This window comes from Camelus ferus, chromosome 4, assembly GCF_009834535.1.
Source record: "Camelus ferus isolate YT-003-E chromosome 4, BCGSAC_Cfer_1.0, whole genome shotgun sequence".
NCBI lineage: Eukaryota > Metazoa > Chordata > Mammalia > Artiodactyla > Camelidae > Camelus > Camelus ferus.
This window is the reverse complement of record NC_045699.1, coordinates 29,178,401-29,205,333: the sequence shown is the minus strand read 5'-3', so window position 1 is coordinate 29,205,333 and position 26,933 is coordinate 29,178,401. Positions and strand designations below refer to the sequence as shown.

The following is a 26,933-nucleotide window of genomic DNA, read 5'->3' as shown; positions in this document are numbered from 1 at the left end:
GACAGACCGGGAATTGAATATCAGTTCTGCTGCTTTTCAGCTGTATGACTTCTGTCCAGTTAATACTTCTAAAACCTCAGTGTCCTTATTTGTAGAATGAAATAACAATAGTAATTATTTAATAGGATTAAATGAGATCATGCATATTAATTGTTTAGATTAGTGCCTAGCTCATGGGAAATTTAATAATGGACAGCTGATATTATTATTAATGTATTTTTTCTTCACCTTCATTTCTAACATTTTAAGTGATTATATATAGAGAGTGATTTTATGTATTACATAAATTATGTATGTTTTGTATATATTTTATTTTTGACTTGATAATGTAGTTCTTTCAGAGTTTAACATCTAATAACTGCTGCATAAAATCAGACAAAATCTCTTATGGAAACAGCTTTGCAGAGTAGATTAGAGTCAGCCTATTATGTATTTTTGTGCTAGACTATTTTCTAGTTGAGTTCTTTAGTAAGTTTCTTATTCTGTAGAATTGTAAAATGGGAATAAAAGTATTTTCTTATTAGGTTGTTTGGAGGATTATATGAGTTCAAGTTATTAAAACTTGGAAATGATGATTCATATAAGGGTTTGACAAAGGTTTTTAAAAAATACTTAGCTTTGACATGTATCATCATCATCTGTACCATTGTAAACACTTAACGCAGTTTAAAACACGATTCTGAGAACTTTAAAACTCACTTAATCCCTGTAGCAACCCTGTTGAGGTAGTTATGTTACAATTACTATACAAACTGTAGCACAGGTAGGCCAAGTAACTCACCCACAGTCACACACTAATAAGTGGCAGAGCCAGGATCCAGATGTAAGTGTTGTAACTTCAAAAATCTGTGTATTTAACCACCAGTACTATACTGCCTCAACCGTCTTCATGCCCATCTGTGAACATCTACTATTTTGGGATTTATTTGGGGAGTTAGGGAATCAGAAAAAGGATAAATGACCTGGAGTGGTTTATAATAGTCTTGGAAGTATAGAGGCAGCATAATTGAGGCCTCTAGTTAGTCATCCTCTTCTCAGTTATTCAAACCCTATTGTCTCTTGCTTCTCTAAAGCTTATGCGTTCATCACATGAATTTTTCAAGAGTATCTCAACTTCCGTATGTAATATGACAGCCTCTTAACCTCAGACTGCATATTGTTTTCCATTATGCTCCATCTTAGAACAGATCAGGTGCCCCCATAACCTTTCTTAGTTTCCACATGGTATTGTTTCCAGCATCCATCGTATTGATGATGGAAGTCAGGCTTCACCAGTGGTGGCAGTCTTACTAAATGACTATTCTTGATTAATGAATTTTTCATTTCTTTCATTTTTTGTATCTTTATAAATTCCATTCTATCTTAAAATGTTCCTTCAGATTAGTTACGCAGGCTGGTGGACAGACTCATCCATTGAAAGTCATTTTGATGGCCTTTTCTTTCATGTCTTGGAACTTACAGTGAAATTAATGAAGGAAATTCTGCCAGGTATAAATCAGAAATAATTTGTGTTAAGCTTTAGAATGTGTTTGTTTATGTTTAAATATGAGTTTAGTAGATCTTGAAACTTCAAATCATATTTAATTTCATAATGAAAATAATTTCATAAACATCATTAAAAATACTTAAGAGGCCTTAAGGCCAAAGTTCTTTTTAAAGAAAAGTTATACTAAAATTCAGTCTATTTAATTATCAGATATTAAAGACATAGATATTTTCTTCTTTTATACTATAAGACATTGATGAAAGAAACTAACGACAATACAAACAGATGGAAAGATACACTGTGTTTTTGGATTGAAAGAATCAAGATTGTTAAAATGACCATACTACCCAAGGCAACCTCCAGAGTCAGTGCCATCCCTATCAAATTTCCAATGGCAGTTTTCACAGAACTAGAACAAATAATTTTAAAATTTGTATGAAAATACAAAAGACCCCATATAGCCAAAACAATCTTGAGAAAGAAGAACAGAGCTGGAGGAATCATGCACCCTGTCTTCAGACTATACTACAAAGCTACAGTAATCCAAACAGTATGGTACTGGCACAAAACAAACACATAGATCAATGGAACAGTATGGAAAGCCCAGAAATAAACCCATGAAGTTATGGTTAATTAATCTGTGACAAAAGAAGCAAGAACATACAGTGGAGAAAAGACAGTCTCTTCAATAAGTGATGCTGGGAAAACTGGACAGCTACATCAAATTTGAACATTCTCTAACACCATATTCAAAAATAAACTCAGAATGGATTAAAGACCTAAATGTAATACCAGATACTCTAGATACTGCCTAGAGGAAAACATAGGCAGAGTACTCTTTGGCATAAATCACAGCAATATTTTTTTGGATCTGTCTCTAAGAGTGAAGGAAATAAAAGCAAACATAAGCAAATGGGAACTAATTAAACTTAAAAGTTTATGCACAGCAGAAGAAACCATTGACAAAATGAAGACAACTTACTGAATGGGAGAAAATATTGGCAAACAATGAGATTGACAAGGAATTAATATTCAGCATATATAAAAGCAGCTCATACAACTCAACATCAAAAACACAACAACCTGAATAAAAGATGGGCACAAGGACTGAATAGATGTTTTTCCAAAGAAGACATGCCGGTGTCCAACAGGCATATGTAAAGATTCTTAACAGCACCAATCATTAGGAAAATGCAAATCAAAACCACAGTGAGGTATCACCTCACACCTGTCAGAATGGCTCTCATCAAAAATAACACAAATAACAAATGTTGGTGAGAATGTGGTGAAAGGGGACCCTCATTTACTCTTGGTGGAATTGTAAATTGGTGCAGCTACTGTAGAAAACAGTATCGAAGTTTCTCAGGAAACTAAAAATAGAGTTACCATATGACCCAGCAATTCCATTCCTGGATATATATCTGGAAAAAAATTCAGAAACACTAATTAGGAAAGATACATGCACCCCAGTGTTCATAGCAACATTATTTACAATTGCCAAAGTATGGAAGTACCCTAAGTGTATCAACAGATGAATGAATAAAGAAGATGTGGGCACACACACAATGAAATACTACTCAGCCATAAAGAAGAATGAAAGTTTGCCATTTGTAGCAACATAGGTGGACTTGGAAGTCATCATGGTAAGTAAAATAAGTCAGAGACAAATACTGTATGATATCACTTATATATGGAATCTAAAAAGTATTAAAAAAAATAGTGTAACAGAAAAGCAGACTCACAGATGTGGAGAACAAACTAGTGGTTACCAGTAGAGATGGGGGAGGGGCAACTAAGGAGTGGAGGAGTGGGAGATACAAACTATTGGGTGTAAGATAGGCTGCAAGGACAAGGATGTATTGTACAACATGGGGAATATATCCAATATTTTTTAATAAATGTAAATGGAATATAACTTTTAAAAATTGTGTAAAAACGAAAGTATATAAAGAGTAAAAAGGTAAATTGTGGACCTTGTCTGCTTTTTCAGATTCCAGTCTCATTTTACTCTCTAGTTAGCTTTATATCTCTTGGGTAAGTAAATACCTAGGAGTTGAATTGCTGAGTCATATCACATGTCTAGTGATTTTAGATTGGATGATGGACATTGTATTACATTGTTGAGCATCTTATTTTTATTCTTTTTCTTTAAACAATATTGAGGTTTGTTTTGGGTGGCAGTTATGTTGGAGATCTTGATCCTTTTAAAGCTTGTTTATGTGTTTTTAGGGTGTGTTCAGCCTTTACTCTAGGCTGGCTTAGCCCTTCTGAGCACTCTATTAATGTCCTGGGTCTTTAATGAGGTCTCTTTACTCTGGTCAGAACAGGACTGTCTCCCAGCCCTATATGAGCTGTACAGCTTTAAATTCTGGTAGTTATTCTTTGGTTGACGTTGTGGGGTTTCACCATATATATGCATAGCTTGGCATTCCGCAAGACCTAAGGAGAACCTCTGTAGCTTACTGAGTCTCTGTATCTCCCACCTCTCTGGTACTCTGTTCTACAAATAGCTGCTTCTGCTTCCCTGAACTTTAATTTTTTTCTTGTCAGCTTAATGAGACTGCCATACTATGCTTGTGTTCTCCCACCCTACATGGTAGTCTGGAAAGTGACTTCTACCAGAAAACCTTGTTTGTCTCCCTTCACTCAGGATTACAGTCCTGTGCTGCCTATTGTGCAGTGTCTGAATATGGTTGTTTCATATATTTTGTCTTGTTTTTTTTGTTGTTGTTTCTGGAAGGCTCACTTGGTACCAGTTACTCTGTTAGTATAATAATAGTGACCAACCATCTATGTGCCCATCAGTCAGCTTGAATAATTTTCAGTCTCTTTTCACTAGGGTGGTTTAGCACTTCCAAGATACTATTATTTGATCCAAAATATTTTCAATATTGAATTCTAATAAATAGTTAGGTTCACTGAAAATGGTGAAATATGAGGCATGGTGTTTTAGGAAAGAAACCATCTGAGCCTTTCCAGAACTATGAAGAATCAAAGCCTTTTGGTCCCAGAATTCACCTTGGACTGCCAGAACTTCCTGGATCAAACCTAACACATCCCAGAATCTTTTTTAAAATTTGAAAATTTGAGTTGTAAGAGAGTGGTTCTTAAAAGTTCTCATCACAAGGGAAAAAAAATTGTAACTATGAGGTGTTGATGTTAACTAATCTTACTTTGGTAATCATTTTACAATGTGTATATATATATATATATATAAAGTCATTATGTTGTGCACCTTAAACGCATACAGTGTTCTATGTTAATTATACCTCAATACACTGGAAGGAAAAAGATGTAAAAATCTGGAATGCAATTTTCTTCATTATCATTTTCAAACATTTATTGTATGCCTACAGTCATTTGTAAAATAATAGCTATCCTGGTGCTAAAAGGTATAAGATCCTAATGAAGAGAGGAATACTTAGTGTTAACGGCAGGATACAGTGGCAAATGCCAAGTGAGTGACATCCCTGAAAGTGGTAATAGCATTTCAAGGGAGAGTGCTGAGTTGTCAGAGGAAGTTTAATAGGATACGGAGATTTGATCTGTACTTGGAAGGAAAGATAGGCCTTAGATAAGTTATATGGCTAGGAAAACACTATAATTAGCCATACTTTTGAAGTTCCTGTCCTGTGTCCTTGTGCCCTCTCCCTCACTGCCAGCCCTCCTGCCCCACCAAATCCGTCAGGTTATCTGCCACATTATTATTATTTTTTTAGCTGGCACTTAAAATATTTGAGATTTCCTGCACAATAGACTTTGTTGAAATAAAGGCCTGTTGAATTTAATTTCACAGATAGTTTATCACTTTGTTTAGCCCTCCAAAACGTACTTGATATAAATTAAAGACAGTTTTTTCTTTAAAGACTTCTCTGTAATTTTTATGATATGTCTTTGAGTACTGTAACTTGCTTTTATTTTTATCAACTTAATGGGAAAATACTTCATCCTGAAGGCTGTGGGAAGGGGAAGCTTAACTAGTAGCTGACCTACCCCAGAGAAGAATTCCATTTTTCATTGCCCTTCAGGAGCCTCTCATTGACATGAATGCCTTGCATTCATTAGAACAGAAGGGTAGGAAAACTTTTATAATTCATGAAAATACGTAAGTAAAACAAAAATCTTAAACTGGCTTAATTTTATTTTTCCTTCTTTCTTATGATATTGGAATTGATATTACTACCTCTAATAAATATATAGCAGTTTAGAGATGTGAAGAAGAAAATGGCATTTGAAATTAGAGACACCTCAGTGTTCCATTCTGGGTTCTGTTTTTTATTGACCATGACTTTGGAAAAGCTGCTTGTTTAGCTACTTTCTATGCTTTTGTATATCTATAAAAAGAGAAAAATGAGTTAGTAGGTGAATAGTAAGTTGCAGTTGTAACTGTTGTTCGGATTGCCTTTTGAATTATCAAGCATAATCTGCTTCCTCTGGATATTTAAGTATTTATATGTATCCATAAAAGAAAGGAATTCAGGTTCACTAAATGTGGATTCACTAAATATTTAAATTCTCTTATAATCTGTTTATTTCCCTAAGGTCAGTAGTAATGTCCCCTCTTTCATTTCTGATTTTAATTAAGTTGAGTCTTCTCTCTTTTTTTCCCCTTAGGTTTTTCAATTTTATTGGTGTTTTAAAGGAACTACCTTTGCTTTACTTGATTTTCTCTGTAGTTTCTTTATTCTCTGTTTTTTGTTCATATCCACTCCAACTATTATATTATATATTACACCTTCCTTCTGCTAGTTTTGATTAAGTTTGCTCTTTTTCTAGTTCCTTTTAAAGTGTAACATTAAGTTTTGGATTTGAAATTTTTTTTTTAATGTAACTATAAATTTTCTTCTGAGCACTGCATTCACTGCTTCCTATGATGTTATGTTTTCATCTTAGTCTCAAAGTATTTTCTAATTTCCTTTTTGTTTTTTTCTTTGACCTATTGGTTATCTAAGAGGTGGTGTTTAATTTTCATGTATTTGTGAATTTTTTAGTTTTCCCTGTTACCGATGTATTGTTTCATTCCATTGTGGTCAGAGAAGATACTTTATATGATTTCAAACTTTTTAATTTATTGAGGTATTTTTGTGGCCTAACATATGTATCCTGGAGAATGTTTCATGTACATTTGCGAAAGAGTATATTCTGCTGTTACTGGGTAGAGTATTTAATATATGTCTTAGGTCTGATTGTTTATAATGTTCAGATTCTCTCTTTCCTTACTGATCTTCTGTCTAGTTTTTCTATCCATTATTGGAACTGGGATATTGAAATACCCAACCATTACTTTTAGAACTGCTTCTCCCTTCAGTTGCCTCAGTATTTGCCTCATATATTTTGGGGCTCTATTGTTAGATGTGTACCTTTTTATAATTGTTATAACTTCTTGCTGGATTGATCCTTTTTATCACTATATAATGTCCTTTATCTCTTGTAACAATTTTTAATTTAAAGTATTTGGTCAGATATTACTATATCTATCCAGCTCTGTCTGAGTTACTATTTGCATGGAATATCTTTATCCATCCTTTCATTTTCAAGTTACTTGTTTCTTTTGAGGTAAACTGAGTCTCTTCTAGAAAGCTTAGAAATGGAATCATATGTTTTTCAAATCTGTTCTGACAGTGTGTCTTTTAATTGGAGCGTTTAATCTATTTACATTTAAAGTAACCACTGATAAGGAGGGACTTCTGCCATTTTGCTCTTTGTTTGATCTGTGTCATCTTTCTTTGTTCCCCAGTTCCTCTGTTACTGCCTCCTTTTGTGTTTAATTTTGATTCCCTTTTCATTTCCTTTTTGTGTATATTTTAGTGATTACTTAGTGGTTACCTTGGAGATTACTTAGCATTTTACACTTACAACAACCTAGATTGAATTAATAACAACTTAGTTTAAATACCAAAATTATATATCTCCATCCTCCCCTTTCATGTTCTTATTGTCACACATTACACATTGTGTGTCCGTAATGTAGATTTATAATTATCTTTCTATGCATTAGTCTTTTAAATCATATAGTTTAAATGGTAAATATACTACTTCTGGCTCTTTATTTATCTGTGTAGTTAACCTTTACTGGTCTTTATTTTTTTGTATGGCTTTGGATTATTGTCTAGTGTTCTTTCATTTCAGCCTAACGATTCCCGTTAGTGTTTCTTGTTGTTCAGATCTACTTGTGACAAAACCCCTGAACTTTTGTTCGTCTGAAAATACCTTAACTGCTCCTTTATTTTCAGGATAGTTTTTCTGGATATCGAATTCTTAGTTCACTTTTTTTCTTTAAGCATTTGCAATGTCATTCCACTGCCACAGCCTCCACGGTTTCTGATGAGAAATTGGCTGCTAATGTTATTGAGGGTCCCTTGTATATTATGAATCACTTCTTGCAGTTTTCAATATTCTCTCTTTGTCTTTCAGTAGTTTAAATATGATGTATCTTGGTATGGGTCTTTTTTAATTTATCCTTTTGGAATTGGCTAAGCTTTCTTGGATGGTTAGATTCATGTCTTTATTAGATTTGGGACATTATTTCTTCAGATATTCTTCCTGCCCTTCTCTTGCCTTTGGGATTCCCAATATGTGTATGTTGCTGTGCATGATGGTACATCACAGTCTCTTAAGGTGTGTTCATTTTTCTTCATTCTTTTCTCTTTCTGCTCCTTAAACTATGTAGTTAGTAAAATCACTCATGAACAGTAATCACAAACTATTAATTTATTGGGTTTTACTGGGCCACAGTCTAACAACTGTCAGTTATTTGATATAGTATACAATTCACCCTTGAATAACACAGGTTTGAACTGTGCTGGTCCAATTATACACAGATTTTTTTCGGTGACACAAATAGTACTACATGACCCATGGTTGGTTGAATATGTGGATACAGAACTGGATTCGGAGGGCTGGCTATGGGACTTGAGCATCAGTGGATTTTGATATCTGTGGTGGGTCCTGGAACCAGTCCCCTCCAGATACCAAAGGACAACTGTATTATATAAGTCAGCATAGGCTAAGTCCCTGTGGTAGAGGATAAAAACAGCACTGTGAACCAAGTGCTGGCTCTTAAAGCTTCTGCCCAGAAATGACACACAATCACTTCCCTTTGTGTTTTATAAGCCAAAGTTACATGGCCATACTTAATTTTAACTGGTCAAGAAAGCACAGTTCTTTTATGTTCCCAAGAGTAAAGAATATAGTATTTGTCACTAGCATGAATGACAACCAGGTATGCATGTAATGTGATTGTATCTGTCTGGCTCTGAGAAGCCTCTATTGCTAAACAGAAACTATACTTCTCAATATGCTTTTATTATCTCCCTTCAGAAAGGATATGATAAAGTTGTCTGAAAAGACATTCTACTGCCAGTAGAGGCTCTTGTGCACCCTCATTAATAGTCTCCTACTTATCTGCAGACTACTCCTGCCCCTACTTCATTCCCAGTCCGTTCTTTAGTATTCGTTGTAATATTTCTTTGTGTACACAAAGGTTATTGTTAGTCTCTTGAACACTATTAGTTTTCAGTTTCTCAGCACCTGGAATTGAAGCCACGGGCTCACATGTCAGCTCCTTCACTTACTAGCTCTGTGACCATAAACAAAATTCTTAATAATAAACTGAAGCTTTAGTTTCTTTTTTTGAATAATAATGCATGTCTCAAAGGATTATAATCAGTTAGTTGAGATAGTGTGTGCAGAACATTTTGTACAAGCATACTTAGTAAATGCTCAATTTATTTCTTTTTTTCCCCCCAGGCATCTAGTTCTCTTTATAATATGGCTTTAATTTATCCTTCCAGCCTCATCTTCCATGACTCCCTTCCAAAAATCTGATGCAATACTCTCAAATTATTGTTGGCCTATAAGTAGGAATTTTTTTTATCAGAAAGTTAGATTTTTTTGTTAAATTAATTTTTTAATAGTTTACTGCATTTTAGTGTGTTTGGAGGGAGGGATGGAAACTGCTTTGAAATTTATCTATAATTGTTTAATGGAAGTCATTGAGAAGTCAGCATTTACTTAAATTTGCTATAAAATTCTTATCGTAATATTTAGCTCTAATAAATGAGAGTATTTATATAAAGGAAAATAGTTTCCAGTTTTAAGAGGTTTCCACCTTTGTCTTGAAAATCACCTACAGATCAGAAAGTTGAAATACTGTTTTCATCTTTAATAAAAGATAGAGGTATCTCTAACTCATGACCTAAAAATTGGATGAGAAAGAATAAATGACTTAGGAAGAATAGCAAGCCTGAGAGCCTAAGGTTATCTACGTGTTATTGATGAAAATCAGCTTGTTTAATCTGCAAAACCCTAGATGGCTCAGGAATTAGATGCACTATTACCACAGAAATATAGGAGTGAGCTAGGCGCCATAAACAGGGCAATTGTTTGAAAAATCTAAATAAAGAATAAGATTTCTATGTTCTCACCTCAGAGGAGATAGGAAATGTATTGTCTGATTAAACCAAAGGGATGCCAGACACACAGTAGGGCAAGGATGAGATGCTAAACTAAAGATGGGGATTAAATGAAAGTTGTTGTTGAGCAATAGGACACAGACAAGCTTTCTTCCCCTGCTTGGCTGCAGACTTCTGGCTTCCATACTTAGATATCCCAGGCAGGATTGAGGGATCTTTACTGGGGAAATTAAGCCACTCCAGATGAATGACCCACCAGGCCCTTATATTGTAAGACCTCAACAAAAATGCCAACTGACCACTACCCTGAGGTCCACCAGTTGCCAACCCAACCTGAACACAGAGTTTGTAATTCATTTTTTTCTTATTAACCTGTTAAACATGAACAAATGTTGGTAGTCAAGGATTAGCAGCCATGTTTCCAATGTGAAAGAGACACACACCATAAAAAAGGAAATTCAAAGGAAATAGACAATGCAGGGAGCAAAAACACTTTGGGGAAATGATAATTAACAATCTGAGTCAGGTATTAACTAATTATAAAAAAATAGGTGCTGTAATAAAAAGGGGAGTTGGGTGAAAATGTTCCTGGAATGAAAACTGTAGTAGCAGAAATTAAAAATTCAGTGAATGCATCGAGGGACCCTCCCAGGATATAGAACAATGGCAGAAGAAACGTCTTTTCAGATAACTATATCATAGTCTTTTTTTTTTTTTTTTGAAGGGACAGGTATTCAAGTGTCAAAATGAAATACAGACATTTTTGACTTGAGAGTTCTAAGTTTACTTCTCATGTACCTTTCCAGGAAGCCCCAAGAATATGTGAACCGAGGAAGAGATGGGATCTATAAAATAAAGAATTCAGCATAGGAAAGAAGCAAAGAAATCATAAAAGGATGATGACAAAGTAAATATCAGGTTGATAGCTGTGCATTAGACTTAGATAGTAGGGCAGTGGGCATAAAGAGGGATGTCTGGGTGGGGGGCAGGATGGAAATAGTAAGTTATGTAACAAGTTTGACCACACAGATTATATTAATAGTTGTTTGAGCTATTAAGGAGTATGAGAAGACTTAGGTATACATTTAAAGAAAACCAAGCAAATGAAAATATGTGGTAAAGTTAACTTTGGGAAAATTAACAAGTTATATAAGGAAATAAATATAATTATTGAACACTACTTGACCTAGGAGTGAAAAATATTTATATATTTATCATAATGAAAATATTTTGGTATAATTAAATTGGGAGGAAAGGGGGAAAGGGAAGAAATGAGGGTATAAATTTAATAGATATCTAAAATTAATGATGTCAAAGCAGTGTAAACACGTGGTCTACAAAATATGCAGGTAAATAGAAGATAATAGCTAAAAGAATTCAAACTGGTTGCCTTCTCACTAAACACTACTTTTGTAGTTATTTTCCTTTATCATGAGCTTTCTAGCATTATTTGACTAATTTATGTGTGTATTACTTTGAAAAATAATTTTACATTAGATATAGTGGAGAACATCTCAGGAAATTCATCACAATGCTTTGTGTGATTAGCAGTTCAGATATTCTAATAATTCTGTAAACTGATTCATGGTGTCCTTTTAAGGGCTGTCACATCAGGCAAGTGTACTAATTGAACACGAACATGTGTGGTTAAACATTAGCCAATTTAGCCATTCAGACATGTAGAAGGAATCCAGTATTCCAGGTCATGGCTGTAGCAGAGCAGATTAGTAATAAAACAGCACCAACCTTCTATATGGTAAATAATCTAAAACTGAAAAGAAGACTTCCAAATAATTTTCTGGGCATCTAAATAATTTTCACAAAGCTAGGAACCTTGAAAGCTGTCGAACTTGTTAGACTCTTTGCATATAATTTTAATAGTGTAGACAAATTGATTTCTAGGATTGTAGGTAACTGGAAAAGGAAGGATGATGTAGGCAAGCTAAATATTGCCTAGAGTAAGTGAGAGCTAATAGAGAAGAGACAGAGCTATTAAATTGCAGCACAGGCATTGAGAAACAATGGTCCAATGCCATATGGGTATAAAGATTGCAAAGCAGTTTTGTAGTCTTTTTGAGGGGCTATATGTGACAGCTTAGTTACTTTGAAATTGACCCAGCCACTCTAATGCAACCTTTTAATGCCAAGGAGTTTACAAATTTAGCCATTTTACTATTTATTACCAATATGTAAAACATCTCCTAATTCCATCCCTGAAACTGACCTTAATTCTCATACATACCTTAAGGATAGGACTCAGGAATAGGGTGTGGAATAAGTTAAGATGAGGTGAGGATTTGAATCACTTTGAACTTGCACTGTGCAATAGAATGATATATAAGTTCCATAGTTGCCCAACTCAGAAAGGGCTATCAGTCATTTTAAATAAGATGTCTGTTGCTTCCATTGAGAATTCATTTTTATTGTTACTATTTCCCCCCAGATCCTTTGCTCTTCTCCCTCTTCCCCTGCACTCCCACCTCCCCAACACAAATTACATTGGTCAAATTTATTTCTAATTGATAGATACATCTGCTGTAATGGAATTTAAGTCTGTTTTTCATTTGAGAACCTAAAGGATGAACAGCTGGTTTGTAAATTTGATTACATTACTTTATTGATTGGATACTAATCACAAAGTGAAGGAGAATTCATTGTCTGTCTCCTTAATCTTTTGTATTTGCTATTTTTTTTAGAGGAAGTCCACAAATGAAGGGGATACCCCATTTTAAGGAAGAACAGTGTGCTCCAGCATTAAATTTAGAGATGAGAAAAATACTGGATTTGCAAGCACCCATCATGAGGTACAGTACTTTGGTTAAATTAAGCATTTTATGATGACAGTGTGCAGTGTAGTTGGTTAATTACATGACCAATAAAAAAGTTGATTTTATTTCTTTTCATTGAGTTTACTAGTTTTTAGTCCTAGAAATTCTTGATTAGCCTTTATAAAAAGTGTAAAATTTTACAAGTGGTACATTATTATATTTAAATCATTATAATAAAAGCCCATAATTTGGATATATTTTTATTTGAAATTTATTTGATTTCAATAATTTTATTTCAAATTTATGTTTTTGGTAAGATCTAGACTTGTTGAGTATATAGTCTATGTTACTTAAAAAGATACTCATGTTTTTGTAAAAAAACAGTGAGGGTACTTACTCATTACTGAAAAAACTTCCTAAGTATGTTGTTGAGTAAAAAAGGAAGGTATATTCTATATAATAATTTTACTTTTTTTTTTTTAAGGGAGCTAGTCATAGTAACATATGTATTATTCTAGAAGAATGTGTAAAAAACTAGACATGAGACCCGAGTGGCTAGGGGGATGGGTTTGGGAAAAAGACTTTTTACTGGGTACTCTTATTAAATACAGATGAGGTACATAAATATATTGAATGTAATACCTATGTTTTTTAAATCTTTCTGATTCACAGTTCTTATGATAGGCTTCTTTCATCATTTCTCTTGTTGGAATACAGTACTGATACTGGAACATATTAAATCGAATTGTATGGAAGTGGCTGGCTCTTGCCTTGTTTAATCTTTTACTTCTCAGAAAAAAAAGTGCTTTTTTTGTTGCTGCTATTTGTTTAAACGTGATCATGGTTACAAAAGATTGAGTTTCAGGTTACGCTTCACTTCAGATTTTATTTGAGCACGGAGATCCTTTTTAAGAATGTAACATTTGTAAGGAATTTTGAATGTCTGGGTACAAGCATGGCTTTCTGCCTCCACTTGGTGGCAAAAACTGTATAGTTCTCAGAAATGGGATAGAAAAGGAACCTTTAAAAAAAGAATTCTTGCCATCTTGTACTAGTTTAACTTGACAGGTGCTAGTTTTTAATCTACAAATTTAGGTGATTGGAAATATCTAATGTTTCTCTCAAAACTTCAGTAAAATAATTGCATTTCAGAGCAGTGTTATTATTAGCACCTGTAACACGTACCTCCTGGAAGTTTGATTGGAGAATTACTATATAATTTTAGTTGAGGGAGTAGATATGGAACTTGGGCTATTAACCAACTTCCACTATTGAAAATAAGTCAAATAAAGTTAGGGACAATTTCCCCTGCTCATATCACCTTAGAAGACACACTGCATGTGACAATTATGCTTTTGGTTATAGGTGTAAGATGGCAAGAGTACTGCCATCTTTTAATTTTTGATTGAAGAATAGGATTACTATTATGCATCTACCCTTTGTTATTAATTGAGGATAGATAATGTTTAGAAAGTAAAAAGCACTACTATAATTTATAATTAAAACTCTTAGTCTTTATTTCTGATACCACGTAATAAATACTACAGTTTATTCTGTACCTTCCTCCATCCCAGCACTTAGGAAAGCCCCTTGTAACTAATACCTAATATTAGTTAGGTATTAAATGTTTTTACATATTTGAGAATTGGTCATTATATATTTCCTATTAAGAATGGTTAATCAGAAACACTGTTCTACTTTTAAGATCCTAAATTCAACAACAACAATAACAACAAACACCTCTGGGATACCAGATGGGTGTTATAAAGTCCATAGAAGTCAGTTATTGTAGATGCTCTCTAAGGATACAACTTAGGGTATATTTATGTTTACTTACACCCAGGGGTAGTTTTCAAAATACTTAAAAACCAGTATGGCATTTAAAGACATAGGGTGTCAATTATTGGCATAGGGTCCAGACATCTCCCAGGTGCCAAGAATGAATCCTTTAATTCTTAGATCTTTGTGAGAATGGGAATCCCTGGTGGGCAGGCACTTGGGTGGCTTGGAACAAGGCCTATTTACCAACCTTTATGGAAGTATTCAGTACTTTAACATTTAACATCAACCTTTATTTTAATGTTTGTTTATTTTTAATTAAATGAGGAGGATACAATGTCTTTTTGTATAGATTATCATGTTTGTCACAGTTATTTTAAAGTCATTGTTAATTCCAACATCAAGATTGTCAATGAATCTATTTACATTGGTGGATTTTTCTCTTGACTCTGGGTCACATTTTCCTGTTTATTCAAACGCCTGGTCATTTTTTATCACAGCATTGCGCATTATAATGTTGTAGAGATTCTGAATTCTGTTAAGAGGAGTGTTGAGTTTTGCCTAGCAGGCAGTTAAATTCCTGGAGGGTAACCTTGATCTTGTTCCTAACTGTCACATGCGGTGTGTCTTCTAAGGTGATATGAGCAGGGGAAATTGAGAATATAATTTGAAAAAACCTAGACTGACTACTGCTGAATGAAAATCACTAGTAAACCAATGACTACTTCACTATATTGTCTCTTGACATGTAGTAGCAGGTCTAAAGCAAAGTTTTTGTATTCTAGCCACTACATACTACACATGTATTTTATCACTAAAATATAAATTTGAAATGAAAGAGTATGTAATATTTTAAAAGGTGAACTTTCTATAAACTGGGAATTTTAATTGACCAAATGTGCTCTGAAGTTCAAGACATGGAGCTGGGTAAGGACATGTTATTCTACTCTTTGTCAATATTTTTATAGTTGGAAAGAAAATACAGTTATTTCTTCATTATCTGAAATCTTTGGGGAGTCAGTCATTGAACTCAGCTTTCCAAACAAAGTTTAAGTATTAAAACATTGAAAGTGTTTTTTTTTTTTTTTCACCATTATGGATTAAAATATTTCTGAAACAGACTCTTTAACTTCTAGAGTGTGAAAGGATATTTAATAATATATAATAGAGTGTATATTATAGACACAACATTTTTTATTGTTTCTTATACTTAAATTTTTTTTCATCCTTGGATACTCCTGAGTACTTTCTTAAATCCTTCTTACTCCCTTGGCTTTCTTGATAGCAGTTTCCACTGGTTCTCTCTTTTTTCTCTCTGTGAATATCTTTGTAGCCTCATGTATGGATTCTTTTTTCCTCTTGCCCTTCCTCTCCTTTTTTCTTTCTCCCACTGCTCTAGGAGCTTGGCATTATTGGAGTAAGCAAAGTAAACATTTCTTGCTATTAGGTACATAATTATCAAATCTCTTTGTAAGTATCAGTAGGTGCTGAGGTCATACTACATTATTACTTTCCATTTCTTAGTCAGCTGAGAGGTCTTCTGAAAGGAGAAACTATATTTTATTCACCTTTAAATCTCCCAGAGCCCAGGCTTAAAAATTGTTTGTTGATGGATGAGCAATGTGAGACGACTCAGTGATGCCCTAGAAATACTGTAGCCTAGAACTGTGGCGTCCACTGCAGGAGCCACTAGTTAAGTGAAATGATTTAATGTAGATTATAGTTGACAGTAAATAAAATTAAAAATTTATTTCTTCTGTCACACTAGACATATTTCAGGTGGACAGTCACCACATGTGACTAGTTGCTAGTGTGTTGGGTAGTACAGATAGAGAACATTTTCATTCCTCATGAAAGTTCTGTTAGACAAGGCTGAAGGATTGTCACCTCTATATTCCATGGCTCCAGATTGTCATCCTGTCATTAGTTCTTTTTATGGTTTCTCTGCCTCTTACCTTTTTTAAAAAAATATTCATCTAATGAGTATATTTTCTTAAAATTGAAGTATAGTCAGTTTACAGTATTGTGTCAGTTTCTTGTCAGCTGTCACTTATCCTTCCATCGTCTGATTTGCTGTTTCACTATGTCTAATATTTAAACCTAGTTCATGAAGTTTGTGACTAGATCAGACTGCAGTCTTTCATTTCTTTAAGAATTTCTGATTCTAGATTGAATTATACATAGATAAAGATACTTTATAGCTAAATTGTAGATAAATGGCAATTTTGTTAGTGGTTTCGTGATCTCTGCATTTTCTCCAGAGCAATTATACTCATATTCTTTGCTTTCCCAATACGCTGTCTTAAAAAGATTATTGATTCTAAATTGTTTACTTCCCTATAGTTTGCAGTCTGTGCTGGAAGATCTCCTAGTTGCTACTTCTGATGGACTTCTTCATCTTATTCACTGGGAAGGAATGACAAATGGAAGGAAAGCTATTAATCTTTGTACAGTACCCTTTTCAGTAGACCTGCAGTCATCCAGAGGTAGTTGCACTTTTTGCATAAGATAGAACCAGGTGTTTAATATGTGATATAATCTAGTTATATATTTTCTATGGATGAACTTTGGTTTTTCTACTTTGGAAATAATTGTGCATGGAGGGGAGAGAGGGAGGGAGGGAGGGAGAGTGAGTGTGTATGTGTGTGTGTGTGTGTGAGAGAGAGAGAGAGGGAGAGAGAGAAAGAGTAGGAAGTAGTAGTTTAATTGCTTAATGTTGTTAGGTCATTATTTTTGCCCTTTTAATTATCTTTACAAGATTTGCAAGCAGAAATGTGAGAGAATTTTTTACTGTGTTTATATTCATATTTCATGTACTTATTTTTTCATCAGCAGGTTCATTCCTGGGCTTTGCAGATGTGCACATTAGAGACATGGAATACTGTGCCACACTTGATGGTTTTGCTGTTGTGTTTAATGATGGTAAAGTTGGATTTATTACACCAGTATCAAGTAGATTTACTGCAGAGGTATGACTTATTTACTTTGAATGTTTATTTTTAAATTTTGCATTTATTAATTTTAGTCTTTATTAAATCTCTCCCCCACTATCCTTATTTGAGATTTTAGAGGTAGTTGTTAATAAATGTTTTAATTAAAACTTTACATATAAGTAGTATAAATAGGCAGATAATTCTGTTGACATCTTAATGAAAGATGGTAGTTCCTTTCCTTCTGCCTGCTCTCTTCATGCCCAGTTTCCATTGTCAGGCAACTACTAGTTTTGCCGTTGGTCTCCACTGCTCTGAGTGTTTCCTGTAATTTTTAGTTTTTAGGCTGTGTTTATTGACTTCCTGTTGTAGGAAGTGAACATTTACTTTGTTCTTCCCTATTCCTACCACATTCATTCGTTCTTCCCATCTTTCCAGTGTAGTATTATGGTTTAGGTTAGATTACTATTCATTGTTTATATTGTCATTGCTATGTAAACACTACTACTTTCTGAGCCATGTAGTATGTTATTATTTTTCCTTTCCTGCAAATTTTTCCTCCCACTGGGAATTTATCATTGTTTGTTCTTTACCTTTGCTTAGTTTTTATGTATTTACCACTGACTCAAGCCCAAACTATCCACTGCTGTATAAATAACTTCTCAGTTCTTTTAAACACATTTAAGTATTCTCTCTGTTTCTTGAAGAAATTTCTCTTGGAGCCTTCTGACCTGCTCTAAACTGGACTGGTTGCTGTCTATACATACCTTTAACGCTGTTGCATTTTGGGGCTGTCCATTATCATCCTGTGGGTTCCCTTTATTCCTTTATTTGTATGAGATCCTTTCAGAGTTAATGGTTACTTAATATTTGGTTAATTAATATATGAATTTGGTTGCCATAACAAAGACCCAAAATAAAAATGTGGATTCAGTGGAGGCTCTGTGGGTTTTGGTGGGTTTGACTGTCATTTTCATCTTAGGGTGAGCTAACTGGATTATTTCTTCCTTCTCTGTATCCAGTGTTTGTTGGAAAAGAGTCCTGCAGTTTTTTCTAGTTTTGTTTTTTTCCATACCTGGCTGGCAAAGTAGTCTGGAATTTGAGTTATGAAAGAGACTAAGAGGTCCAAATTCAGGATGTAAACTCCCACTTATCACTATTTTCAATGTAATCTAGAGACCGACTGGAATTTTTTCTTGTGTTTTTCTCCAAAGAAAAATGTCAGTTTTTCTGTTGAGGTGAAGGTGGGCTATTTCTTCGCTGCTGAGACTGCAGAGGTACCTGAGGCAGCCCCAGCTGCTGCTTAAACAGGTTTTGAACCAGTCCTACTGCTTTTAGGTCAGATTTTGAGAAACACTTAAATACTGAAGCCTTTTTTGTAAATTTAGCTGTTTCTCAATATCTTTACTACTAGGTGAGGATTCTCCTCTTCCATATGCTTCCCTGCTTCCAAAATTTTCTGATAGTACCTCCTCTCCCATTCTTTGTCCTTGCCAATTTATGCATTTTGAAAAAAAATCTTTTCCATTATAAAAGTTGGGATTTAAAGAGTCAGAGAAGGTAAATACTCATGTGCAGTCTGCTCTCTTTAACTAGAAAGTTCTGATTTTAATTTTTTAAGGACACATTTTTTCTACATGGTATCAGCTTTCGTTTGACTTATTTCATGTAGCATAATTTAGCCCTCAGAGTCCATCCATGTTGTTGCAAAAGGCAAGATTTCATTCTTTTTTACGGCTGAATGATATAGTTGACCCTTGAACAACATGGATTTAAACTGCACAGGTCCACTTACACCTGGATTTTTTTTTTCCAATAAATACATACTACAGTACTCTACCATATGTGATTGGTTAAATCCACAGATGTAGAACCAAGGATATGGAGGGCAGACCATAAAGTTATATGTGGATTTTCAACTGTGCAGGGAATAGGTGCCCCTACCCTACACATTTTTCAAGGGTCAACTGTATCCTATTCTATGAATATATATGTATATATACACCACATTTTCTTTATCCATTCATCCATCAGTGGATACTAAAGTGTTTCCATATCTTGGCTATTGTAAATAATGCTGCAGTGATCCTGGAGGTGCAGATATCTTTTCAAGTTAGTATTTTCTTTCTTTTCTTTTTTTTGATAAATAACTAGAAGTGGAATTGCTAGATCATATGGTAGTTTTATTTTTACTTTTTTGAGAAACTTCTATACTGTTTTGCAACGTGGCTGCATCAATTTCCGTTCCCACCAACAGTGCACAAGTGTTCCCTTTTCTCCACATCCTTGCCAACACTTATATTGTCTTTTTGTTAATAGCCACACTTGACAGGTGTGAGGTGCTACCTCGTGGTTTTGATTTGCATTTCCCTGATGTTGAGTGATGTTGAGCATCTTTTCATCTACATTTTGGCCATGTTTGTCTTCTTTAGAGAAATGTTTATTTGGATTATCTGCCCATTTTTTAAATCAGATTTTTTTTTGCCATTAAATGTAGGAGTTCTTTATATATCTTGGATATAACCTTTTACCAGATACATGATTTGCAAATATTTTCTCCTATTTAGTAGGTTGCCTTTTCATTTTGTTGATGTATGTTTGGGATTTAAATATTTTTACTGAAAAGAAAAATATTAGAGTTGAAAGGTGATTGACTTATTTCTGAGTAGCAGCTTTTGTTAGTATTTGGTTAAAGAAAATTTTCCAGTAGATTAAGTATTTAAAAAATATTGAAAAGTTGATAGACATTATTAAATAAATTTTAAGTAGAAAATATAAATTACATAAAAACAACATATATGTATTACTATAATTGGGAAATACAGTAATTATGGCATATTTATGTTAGACACTTAAGTGCTTTATAAAAATCCTGTGTGATATTGTGTAATGCATTTAACAGATGTATTAAAATATGTCAGCTTATGCTGCTCCTCTGCTCAGAACTCTTCAGTAGGACTAGATATTTAGGACAAAACCTGCTAAGGACAACTAGAAAAGCTGGAGAAAGAAAAATTCTTAGAATATGCTTAAAGGCTTTGGAGAGCTAACAAGACAGTAAAGAATTACCAGGCTAGGGGAGACCAGAGGCCCAGTGGGCTAAAAGCCCAGTATTTGAGGTGACAGTGAGCATGAACAAACAAGACTGTATGCAGCAACACAGATGAATCTCACAGATACGTTGAGTGAAAGCAACTAGACACAAAGGAGTACATGCTGGAATTCAATTTTACACAAAATTAAAGGAAAGCTGAAAACATAGGCAGCTCTGAATTAGAGTTTGTATGGATGTGTGTGTAAATGATAATGGTGTAAAGAAAAAGAAGTGATTACCATGTAAGTCTGGATATTGGTTACTCTTGTGGTAGTGGTGAGGGTATATTGATCAGGAAGGACACTGTTGGGGGACTTTGAGGTATTGATGATTTCTGGCCTGAGTGGTAATTTCACAAGTGTTCACTTTGTGATATTATTGAGAGGTACATTTTTGGTTCAGGTATTTTTCTCTAATGTATTATAATTCATAATAGAAAGGGTTAAAAAAGACACTCCAGTGACTCCCCATATATAAATTAGAGGAAAAAAACCCCAAGTTCTTACAGTGAGTTTCGAAGCCCTATAAATATGGCTTCCTTTTTCATCTGTTACCTCATTTACTGCTTCTCCTTTCCCCATTCAACTCCACTCCATCTACACAGATCTTTTTGATGTTCTTTGAACTCACCAGAAATGCTTCTACAATAGGGCCTTTCTACTTGCTGTATCTCCCTCAGTACTTTCCTCAGGAAGCACATCATAGGGAAAAACTGTTTAATATTACATCCTTCCCCCTATACTCTCTTCTCCATAATTGCTTTATTATTTTTTCCATAGCATTTACCAACCTCCAGTATAGACTGTACAATATATTTTTTGTACAATTTTTTAAACTTGTCAGTCTCTTAATAAAGGTAAGGCAGGAATGTGGCTAGGGATTTTGGTATGTTTGAATATCTGCCATATCCTCGGCATCTAAAGCAGTGCTTAGTGAATAGTGGGCATCTGGAGAATATTTGTTATGAGGTGAATGAATGAATTTCAGTCTAGGCAATAGTCTAGAGAAGTAATGTTCAGTGTTATCTTTGCCATTTTTTATCTAAAGCAATGCCTAGTTTTATTATTAAAATAGAATAAGTAAAATTCCTACAAACCCCCAAATATTCCATGTTTAGATAGTAGATTATATAATTTACCTAGGAATTAAATAAAATTTGTAGTGTTATATTTCAAACAGTTTAATTATATTGGATCATCTAACGTTTGTTAGTATAATAACCCAAAAAGTAAAGTGCTATATTATTGTGTGCTTTTTTGGTGTGCTTACTGAACTAGCAGTCCTGATGACCTTTGCCTTAGAATTTATAACCTAAGATGCTCTTGATTTGGCAAATAAAAACAGACAGTGGAGTGAAGTCTATTCTGTGTTTATATTCAGAATTAAGTAGCATATAAAGCTTAATAATAATGTCATTCATTTATTGAATCTTAATTTGTTGAATTCTAAGCATCATATTAAATGTGTTACATGTATATACACTTCTTATTTATCTTCAAAGCACTCTTAGTGATAAATAATTAACAGATAAGAAAACTGAAGGTTAGAAAGGTCAAATAATCAGTTTAGCAAGTGAATGGTAGACCTGAGATACTATGTCAGCCTGCCAGATACCAAGCTATTAACTATTATACTATAAAGCAAAGGAATAATGGAGAATTGTAAGCAATTGACAAATCATTAATCACTTCTAAAGGATAGAGCAAATAAAATTGACTATTTTCCATTGATTAGGAAGTTGAACTCTGTGTGTTAGGTGACAATAATAATAATAGTGAGCAAGTTAAATGCAGTTTCTACCATCAAGAGGTTTACATTCTAATAGGAAAGTCATCTTCATTTCATTTGAATTTGGAGATCAAATACCCATTTTTTTTAAATGTTTTATAGATTAGCACTGGGCTGAGCTCATTTGGGAATATTTGTTTAACCAATTAATGACATTGAGGTTTTAAATGAGAATATCCAGATGGTAGTCCTCATGGGAAGTTTTCCTATCCAGGTGAAACAACATAAAGCCTTATGAAATCTTGTTTATTGAAGAATTATATTGATTAAAATATACTTTGGAGAATGCATTTCAACCTTAACTATTTTTCTTAATTACAGCAGCTTCATGGAGTTTGGCCCCAAGATGTTGTTGATGGAACTTGTGTGGCAGTGAATAACAAGTATCGACTAATGGCATTTGGTTGTGCAAGGTAATTGATACAGACATCTGCATTTTAAGATTTATTGCCCAAAATAATATTTTTTAACTTAATATGTTAACACACTTGTAAACTTTGTCATGCCTTTCATAATTTATGAATCAGCCTTAGTATAAAATATAAAAGTATTTTAATTGAAGCAAAAAAGTCTAAAGGGCAGATTTTGGAGATTGAGTGTATTAATTTGTAAAAGGGAGCTTTTCTTCATTTTCTTTAGGAAATTAAATCACAAGTTAAGATTAAATCCGTTAAATTTATGTTCTTTATTGTTTAAAGGAGAACCAGAAAGATACTTTTCTTTTTCTAAAATAATCCTTTTTTAAAAAAGACATCAGTGTTGCTAATTCCTTTGAATTAATGAGTATGCCTTAGTTAACAAGCAAATTTAAAGCTCACACATAAAATCAGTTTCTTGCTTTAATTCAAATACTGCAGGTTTTATAAGTAAAATTGAATATAAGTCACTCATTCAACAAATATCTGTGTGTTTGCAGTGTGCCAGGAATAATTCTAAGCACTTGGAATACACTAGAAAACAACAAAGATGCCTGACTTTGTCAAGCTTATATTTGAGCTCAAATAAAAAGATTGTATCAGATACTTACAGTAATGCCTTACAGTGAGTATAGTGCATTTTAGTCTTCAAAACACCTTCTTTTTTTTTTCACATTTTTTAATTGAGTTATAGTCATTTTACAATTTTACAATAGTCATTTTATAATCAAATTCCAGTGTAGAGCACAATTTTTCAGTTACACATGAACATACATATATTCATTGTCACATTTTTTTTTTGGCTGTGAGCTACCACAAGATCTTGTATATATTTCCCTGTGCTATACAGTATAATCTTGTTTATCTATTCTACATTTTGAAATCCCAGTCTATCCCTTCCCACCCCACCACCCCCTTGGCAACGACAAGTTTGTATTCTGTGTCTATGAGTCTGTTTCTGTTTTGTATTTATGTTTTTTGTTTTTGTTTTTGTTTTTGTTTTCTTTTTAGATTCCACATATGAGCGATCTCATATGGTATTTTTCTTTCTTTTTCTGGCTTACTTCACTTAGAATGACATTCTCTAGGGACATCCATGTTGCTGCAAATGGCGTTATGTTGTCAGTTTCTATGACTGAATAGTATTCCATTGTATAAATATACTGCATTTCTTTATCCAGTCATATGTTGATGGACATTTAGGCTGTTTCCATGTCTTGGCTATTATAAATAGTGCTGCTATGAACATTGGGGTGCAAGTATCTTTTTGAAGTAGGGTTCCTTCTGGACATATGCCCAGGAGCAGGTTTCCTGGGTCGTATGGTAAATCTATTCCTAGTCTTTTGAGGAATCTCCATACTGTTTATCACAGTGGCTGCACCAAACTGCCTTCCCACCAGCAGTGCAGGAGGATTCCCTTTTCTCCACATCCTCTCCAGCATTTGTCATTTGTGAACTTTTGATGGCCATTCTGACTGGTGTGAGGTGATACCTCATTGTAGTTTTGATTTGTATTTCTCTGATAGTTAGTGATATTGAGCATTTTTCATGTGCCTATTGATCATTTGCATTTCTTCCTTGGAGAATTGCTTGTTTAGATCTTCTGCCCATTTTTGGATTGGGTTGTTTGTTTTTTTTATTAAGTCATATGAGCTCAAAACCCCTTCTTAAATATCAAATTCCATTTTGACCTTTGTGACTTAGTCGTTCTATAGAACATACATCTTGTATTGTCTCCAGCTACATCAAATTAAGTATCAAGAGTGTTTTTATTAGTATAAGTAATACACATGTTATAAGTCACTGCCCTCACTACACTGTCAATAATCTTTTTGTAAAGTGAGAAATCCTTGTCCTTAACACTGCTTCTCATGGAGGGTATAAACGTAGAAATACAATTTAACTTAGTGTGAGAAGAAAAGGAAAGCGTAAATTGTTTTTTCATTATCATGAGTTTGATTTGGTCACTTACTGTTTTAGACAAAAAAAGGGGATATATTATATAGTTAGATTTATATGAATTTCGAAAACAGACTGACTAATCGCTCATGATCAAAGATCAGAATAATAGTTGCCATGCAGGGGTTAGGGTATGTGATTTGGTCATATCTTGCTTAGAATTTTTAAATCTGTGTTCATGAGTACGTTTTGCGAATAGTTTTTCTTTGTTTTGCTCTTCTGGTTAACTGAGGTTATGCTTGTCTCATAAAACAAGTTGAGGAAGGGTTTCTTTTTCCCTTCTTTATTCATCTTTGAATGTGTGGTTGAATTTGCCGTTGAAGCTATCTGAGCCTAGAATTTTCTTTGTGGGAATTTTTTGGATTACTGATTGAATTCAGTTTTACAATAGATTTAAGATTTAGATTTTCTGTCTCTTCCTAAGTGACTTTATCTAGTTTTTTTTTCTAGGAATTGCTGTCTTTCAGATACACTGTCAAATTTTTGGCATAGAGTTTATAATACCCTTTTTAACTTTCATGTTGTAAAATAAAAACAAACAGTTTTACAAATAATTACAATACAGACACCCATGTTTCCACAACTGGGTCAAGAAATAGAGCATTGCTATCCAGTATCAGTTTTACCCCTGGTACCTTCTATCCCTGCTCACTAACTCATTTACAGGTAACCAATTTTCTGTTTTTTTGTGATAATCATTTCTTTCTTTATAGTTTTACCACACTCACTTATGCATTCCCAAAGAGCATAATTTAGTTTACCTAATCTTGAACTCTTTATGAATAGAATCATGTTTTATGTTTTGTATCTTGATACTTTCAGACAACATTGTTTATTAATTCACCCATCTCTTTTGCCAATAGCTAAAATCACTTATTTGGGATTTATTTATAGTGTTTCAGTATATGAATACATTGTAATTTATCTGATTTGCCGTTAATGGATATTTACAATATTTTTTGGTTTCCAAAAGAGACATCCTCTTATATACACAGATCTTTATCATACATTAGAAAATTAACTGATAAATCCCTCAAAAGATCTAATACTCAGTTTATATTCAGACTAACTCAGTTGTCACCAGATTTCCTTTATATCTCCTTTATTTCAGTCAGACTCAGTCAAAATTCATGAATTATATTTGGTTATCATTTCCGTTTACTGTTTTTCTTTAATAATCCTTATACCTCTTCTTATTTTTATGACATTAACTTATTTAAGACTCTAGATCAGTTGTTTATAGAATGTCCTGCATTCTAAATTTGTCTCATTGTTCCTCATAATAACATTTGATTAGTTTCTCTTAACACCTGTTAGAACCTTTGACGGTGGTTCTTGAGCCAGTGTGGTCAAATGACTCACATACCAGCAGTTAGAGGAAGCTCACAAGAGACAGGCACTGGTGGGTATGCATTTCCACATCACCTACATTCAGGGCCAGCACCCAGGGATCTAGCAAGGCCAGATGTTAGAATCCAGGAGAGGAGCTCTAGCCCTTCCTCTGGGATAATGAAGGTGAAATCTTGGCCTTCAGTCTTGTAGTCACCTCAGTTTTCATGGATTAGGAGAGTGTCAGGCCTTCTCATGACATGATCTTGAGTTGGGGTAAAAGTTTTGTGATTGTAGCTGTGTGACATAACAGACTAGTGGCTTCTAGCCCTGATTTGCCAGCCCTCACCAGGGTTAATTGTCTTGAGCACTAGGCTGTAGCTGGTGTCGTTACAGTTCTCTAAAAGCCAGCTTTCTTTTAGGATGTCAGTTTGCAGGGAATCAGTCTTACAATCTAATTCTTACCCTTATGTTTAAATGTTTGATTAGATTCTGGTTAAACATTTTTGTCATAGGTGATTTTTTTTTTTTTTTACTTCCTATGACATCATGTGGCAATACTATTGAGTTGTCTCAGTATTAATGATGCTAAATTTGATTACTTACAGTAATAATAGCCATATATATATATATATAAAGATATATATATATATATCTTTACAGGGATATGGTTTTTGCTTTGCTATTAGCAAGTAATGTGTTCTTAATGAAAAAATACTTTTATAATGGGGCTGATGAGAAATGGAAAGAAAAATAATTTAAAGAATACAGGCACTGTAAATACTTAAAAGGTTAATCATCAGTCTTTTGTAAGTATTGACTTAGCACCTACTTCTTACATTAGAAATATTGGGACTCCTCACAAATACTAGACTCAGCAACCCAGAGTTTTCACTCGACAGTTGTCCCCAAGTAAATATCTGCTAGCCATTTAGTGCTGTCTTTCAGCATGGTGTCTAATTGGGCAGGT

At 33.8% G+C, this 26,933-nt stretch overlaps 1 protein-coding gene across 4 annotated transcripts in view; it reads left to right on the top strand.

Moving 5' to 3' along the window:
* Positions 1–26,933, top strand: part of RIC1 (RIC1 homolog, RAB6A GEF complex partner 1) — a 103,222-nt gene that overhangs the window by 41,513 nt on the left and 34,776 nt on the right. For 2 of the 4 annotated variants that reach the window (XM_032477713.1, XM_032477711.1), the window contains exons 4-7: positions 12,597–12,704; positions 16,791–16,933; positions 17,280–17,416; positions 22,581–22,672. In XM_032477713.1, coding sequence (XP_032333604.1) covers positions 12,597–12,704; positions 16,791–16,933; positions 17,280–17,416; positions 22,581–22,672 — 480 coding nt within the window. Of the gene's footprint in view, positions 1–10,706; positions 10,808–12,596; positions 12,705–16,790; positions 16,934–17,279; positions 17,417–22,580; positions 22,673–26,933 lie in introns of all 4 variants that reach the window. The other 2 variants (XM_014560585.2, XM_032477712.1) reach the window with 2 other exon arrangements.